This window comes from Vespa velutina, chromosome 13, assembly GCF_912470025.1.
Source record: "Vespa velutina chromosome 13, iVesVel2.1, whole genome shotgun sequence".
NCBI lineage: Eukaryota > Metazoa > Arthropoda > Insecta > Hymenoptera > Vespidae > Vespa > Vespa velutina.
The window spans coordinates 839,517-844,745 of NC_062200.1; the positions used below are offsets into that span (position 1 = coordinate 839,517).

Consider the following 5,229-nt stretch of genomic DNA (forward strand, 5'->3'; position numbering starts at 1 on the left):
TTTGGATTTTTAATTATTAAAAGAAAAAGAAAAAAATCGTAAGATATATCATTGTAATTATTAAATTAATTACGGTACGTAACATTGTTAAACAAATTTTTCTACGTAGAAAACGTATGTATAATTTATCTATTAGATCTTTATTCATAGTTTCTATATAATTAGAATTTATTCAAAAAATAAATATTAATACAGCAACAAAGAGGATACGAATAAACGAAAAATATTTTTTTGTACAATATAGAAAGTACCACTGCTTTTTATTATTTTGTTCGCGTTAAATGCCGTATTATCAAAAAGATCCAAAAAGAGAATCATTTACGAGGATCAGGATCGTAACAACAAAAAGACCAAAAAAGGGTGTCTTTGTAATCGACTTGATAGATGGCGCTGATGTTATTGCCGTTTACGCTCTCTACCGGTCATACATACCTACTAATCAAAACTACTTAATTCGTCTACTCTGGTGGATAGTTTATGATAACGTGAAGTGATTAAATTTGGCGGATTTAAGTCTTGTTGTCGCATAGCAATAGGATAATCGTGATTTGAAAAATATAATTTGCGTGTTTAACAATTGATAAATAAAAAGAATCACACCAATATGGTTCAACAATACCAATCACCTGTTCGAGTTTATAAGCACCCATTTGCCCTTGTCATGATGGTATGTTTATTATTATACAGCCTTCAAACACATCTGTTATGAAATATTCATTAGTCTTGCTCGTCTTACATTTGTCATGAATGTACATAAGTAAATTATAAGGTAAAACTTTACGTACTAAACCTGCGTTGATAAAATGAAAACGTAGAGTATTTTACGATTGAAAATAATATACATAATATTATCTATATAGCATAATATAATAAGATTATTGAAGATGTGACACTTTCACTTCTATAATTTCCTATACTTGTCCTTGTTAAAATCCTATTACGCAATAATCCTACAGATATATGTATGATGTTCCAGGTCAAAGTCATTTGCTTTCAAGCTCAAATTTATAAATCTTTCTGGATTTGCATAAAATACAATTCCATTTAATTGCATTATTTGTTGTTTTTTAAAGCTATATATATATATATATATATATATATATATATATATATATATATATATAGATATACATATACATATAAATCTTATTTTTATAGGCCTATGAACGTAGATTTCCTACATGCCCTCAGATACCAGTATTTGTAGGATGCGACATTACATTAGATGAAGAAAGCGAAGATGGTGCAATTAGAACGACAGAAAGAAGATGTAAATTAAATGTTGAAGCACCATATATTCTGAAAAAAGTAAATATTTGGATAAATATATTTTTAGAAAAAATTCTTCGATTTTATTTGACATATATATCTATAATAATTTTCTAATAATTTTTGTATGCTCATAGATCATTGGAGTAGATTTTGTTTATTTTATTCAAAAGAATATATTAAATAGGCGCAAGAGCGTTTTGGAAATAGAGGCATACAATGAGAGCTTCTCTTCTAGAGTAACAGTTCTTGAAAAATGTAGATACTTTGTAAGTAACATATACGAATTATTTATAATATTATTATTTATAAAATTATTTGTACATTTATTATTTAAATATATTTAAGATTCATCCTGAAAATTCAGAATGGACTTGCTTTGAACAAACTGCAAGTTTAGATATTAAGAACTTCTTTGGATTTGAGAATTCAATGGAAAAGTTGGCAATGAAGCAATATGCTCAAAATATTTCAAAGGTAAATAATTATATAGAAACAATTTTTAATCGTTAATCTGACAGTTCTAAATATAATATATAAATTTAATGATATTAGGGAAAAGAAATAATTGAATATTTTATCAATCAATTAAAAGAAGAAGGTATAACTTACGTAGCTCCTTGGAGAGATCTGGAAGAAGAAACTGCTAAAGAAAAAGAGTAAGTATTAATATATTAATATAGTAAAATATAATTGTTGCAAATGATAGGTACATATGTTAAAATGGGGCTATACCACAGAAGAGCACGGCAAGATCCAAGAGCACCTCTCTTTATTTGTGAAAACATTTTTGAAGTCTCCCTTCTTAAAACATGTCTCTTTCTCTTTTTAATTTGCAGCAGTTAAAAGATATTATATTGCTCCTAGATTAATATTAGTGAATATAATCAACATCACATTCTTCTACATCTGCAATGGTTCATTTTTTTATATAGGAAATATGTGGGTGATAGTAGTGAATTACATAGTGACAAAGAAGTATGTAATGTCGAGAACAAGTTGTCTAGTAATAGAGGTATTATTTGAAAAATATTTCTTCTTTTTTAATTATAAAAATACTTAAAAAATTATTTATATATGTAACAATTTTGTTTCCATAATTTAGAGATACAGCTCTCATCAGACTATATAGAAAGATATTTAGGAAAACTAGACATGATGCAAGAGAGCAAACTAATACAATTACGACATAGTATAGAAGAATTAAGAGGTAGTTCTGTACCAGCTGATGCAACGCTACTGAGGTTCTTAAGAGCTACAGAATTTTCAGTAGAAAAGGCTAAAGATATGTTGACACAGTCATTACACTGGAGGAAAAAACATCAAATTGACAAACTCCTTGAAGAGTATGAAACTCCTCAAGTAATTAGAGATTATTTTCCAGGTGGTTGGCATCATTTTGATAAAGGTAATATATAAAATATACGATCTTATATTTATTGATTAATAATTAGATAAATAATACTTGGAGTATTTATTTTTTATATAGACGGACGACCACTTTATATATTGAGATTAGGTCAAGTTGATGTGAAAGGTCTCCTTAAATCAACTGGAGAAGATGAATTATTATTATTGGTATGTTATATTAGTTGATATTTTTGTTTTATTGATATTTTTTGATTGAAATGGCAATATATACAAGAACACTCATTATTATTACTATAAACACAGGCATTGCATATTTGTGAAGAAGGACTTCTTTTAATGGATGAGGCCACTACTGTCTGGGGCCATCCAGTTTCACAATGGTCTTTGCTAATTGATTTAGAAGGTCTAAATATGCGCCATCTTTGGAGACCTGGTATAAAGGTATAAATAATTTTGAAGAAGAACATATGTATAATTAACGTATATTCTTTTACAAATTAACATTAAAGCATAATAATAAAAATATACTAACTTTTTAGACACTTTTACGAATTATTGAAATAGTAGAAGCGAATTATCCCGAAACAATGGGACGTGTTCTCATTATACGGGCACCCAGATGTTTTCCTATATTATGGACCCTCATCAGTACATTCATTCGTAAGAATATACAAAAGTTTATATTATATAGTTAATTAATCCATTAATTTTTGTTATAATTTATATTATTTTATTATTTTGGTTGTAGATGAAAATACGAGAAAAAAATTCATATTCTATTGTGGTACAGACTACCAAGAACAAGGAGAAGGTGGTCTCAGCGATTATATAGAATCAGAATTTATTCCTGACTTTTTAGGTGGTTCATCTGAGGTAATATTACTGTTATTTAATATTATATTTTTTTTTCACAGTTTTATCATCTATAGAGAGATCTTCGATAAAACGTGAAATTTTATTTCAACGAACTCGTAAAATTATTGCTTTAAACAAATTAGTTTAAAGATAACGTTATAGTTTGAGACAGATTTATTTTAACAGTATAATCGATATATAATAGTTAATTTATTAACTGCTAGGAAAGTATATATGAAGTATTCACGGTACCTCGAAGATATTATATTTTCGACGCTGCAGCCAGCAATCTTACAGACAGTGTAAGATTATATATGAAATTTATGTTCTATTTGTTGTAAAATTTACACTGTTTCAATCAATGCAAAATCTAAAATAGTAACATAAAGTGTAATGTATCTCACTTATGCACTTTAAAGGTCCACTATGTTTATAGTATTCTATTGCATCATATATATGGTATAAATGAAAATTATTTAATACATTCATTTATTAAAAAAAGAATCATTTTATTAGTTAATCGTACGTTATCACAGATATTAAGAACTTGTGATCAAAAGAAATTTTTTTTCATTAGTTCGTACTACTAATATAGTACCAGATATGTTTCGCAAATTTATTATACATAATAATGATATAAAATTGATCAAATGAATGACTTATTTATCATCTATTCGAAATAATAGATTTATATAATGGAAGGCGGAGTTGTGCCAAAAAATTTGTATAAAGTTGATCCAGAGAATACAGCTTGCGAACACGAGCATAGTTTGTATCATTCTATCAGTTTGAGTCGCGGACAAAGTCATCACGTTACGATTCAATGCGATGATCCAGGAGCTGTTCTTACATGGGACTTTGACGTAATGCGACACAATGTAATATTTACTGTGTTACATAAACCGAAAGATCATGATACTAATCTTTCCACGGGTAAATTTTAGATATTTAAACATTTCGCTGCATAAAAAAATGATTGAACGATTATATAATTGCATATAATTTTGGTTACAGAAATTTCGGAATTTATGCCATGTAATGATCATGAAATAACTATGTCAAAAGAATCAAAAGAAGGCTTTGTAAAAGTGGAACCAAGTATTGTATGTCATGATGGTGAAAGCATTCAGGTGTTTAAAATTTGTCCTATTATGCTTTATAATATATTAAATTTACTAAGAAGGAAAACAATATAGAACGTTCATTTGTTAGGGTACACACATAATGCAGGTTGCAGGAATTTATATTTTGCAATGGCAGAATCAAGAAGAACAAGGAGAATTTCTCTCATCTATAAGCTCTCATAAGGCACAACTTATGTATTTTTATGAAACTTTACCATCAGTACATTACAGGTATTTACGCGACGTTGTATGTTAATAAGAGAGACTATATATGCATTTTTTTAAAATAATAATCATTGTTTGTGCCCGATAAAGGGGATCTATGTTGAGCTTACAATCTGCAGTGAGTGGACGATCTGTAGCAAGTTCATCTTTATCTAGATGAGAAGCAATCACTGCCAGGTATGTTAGTTAGATTGTATTTAATCATAAAACCTGTTGATATTAATAGAAATATACTTCACTCTTTATTTTTATTCTATCTATAGAAGATGCAATAATTGATGCAAAACGAAAATCAGTTGATACTGGTAATATAGGTACTATATTTTTATTGAGGTAGGAAAAAGGAAGTACAAGAAACTATAAATTAATAAAAAGGTAAAAAAGG

General features: G+C 27.8%; 1 protein-coding gene across 2 annotated transcripts; it reads left to right on the top strand.

The window, feature by feature from the left end:
• The first annotated feature begins 150 nt into the window (after nt 1-150).
• On the top strand, nt 151-5,008 carry LOC124953894 (protein real-time). Of its 2 annotated transcripts, XM_047505923.1 has the most exons (16): nt 151-667; nt 1,159-1,308; nt 1,407-1,538; nt 1,618-1,746; nt 1,825-1,928; nt 2,205-2,284; nt 2,375-2,677; nt 2,759-2,847; nt 2,944-3,081; nt 3,180-3,300; nt 3,389-3,513; nt 3,720-3,797; nt 4,182-4,428; nt 4,510-4,625; nt 4,708-4,850; nt 4,935-5,008. In XM_047505923.1, exons 1-16 carry the CDS (start codon nt 605-607, stop codon nt 5,002-5,004), a joined length of 2,088 nt encoding a protein of 695 aa, XP_047361879.1. In that variant the 5' UTR covers nt 151-604; the 3' UTR covers nt 5,005-5,008. The 2 variants fall into 2 exon arrangements, with proteins under 2 accessions (XP_047361879.1, XP_047361880.1); XM_047505924.1 differs by lacking the exon at nt 3,720-3,797.
• Nucleotides 5,009-5,229: the final 221 nt, after the last annotated feature.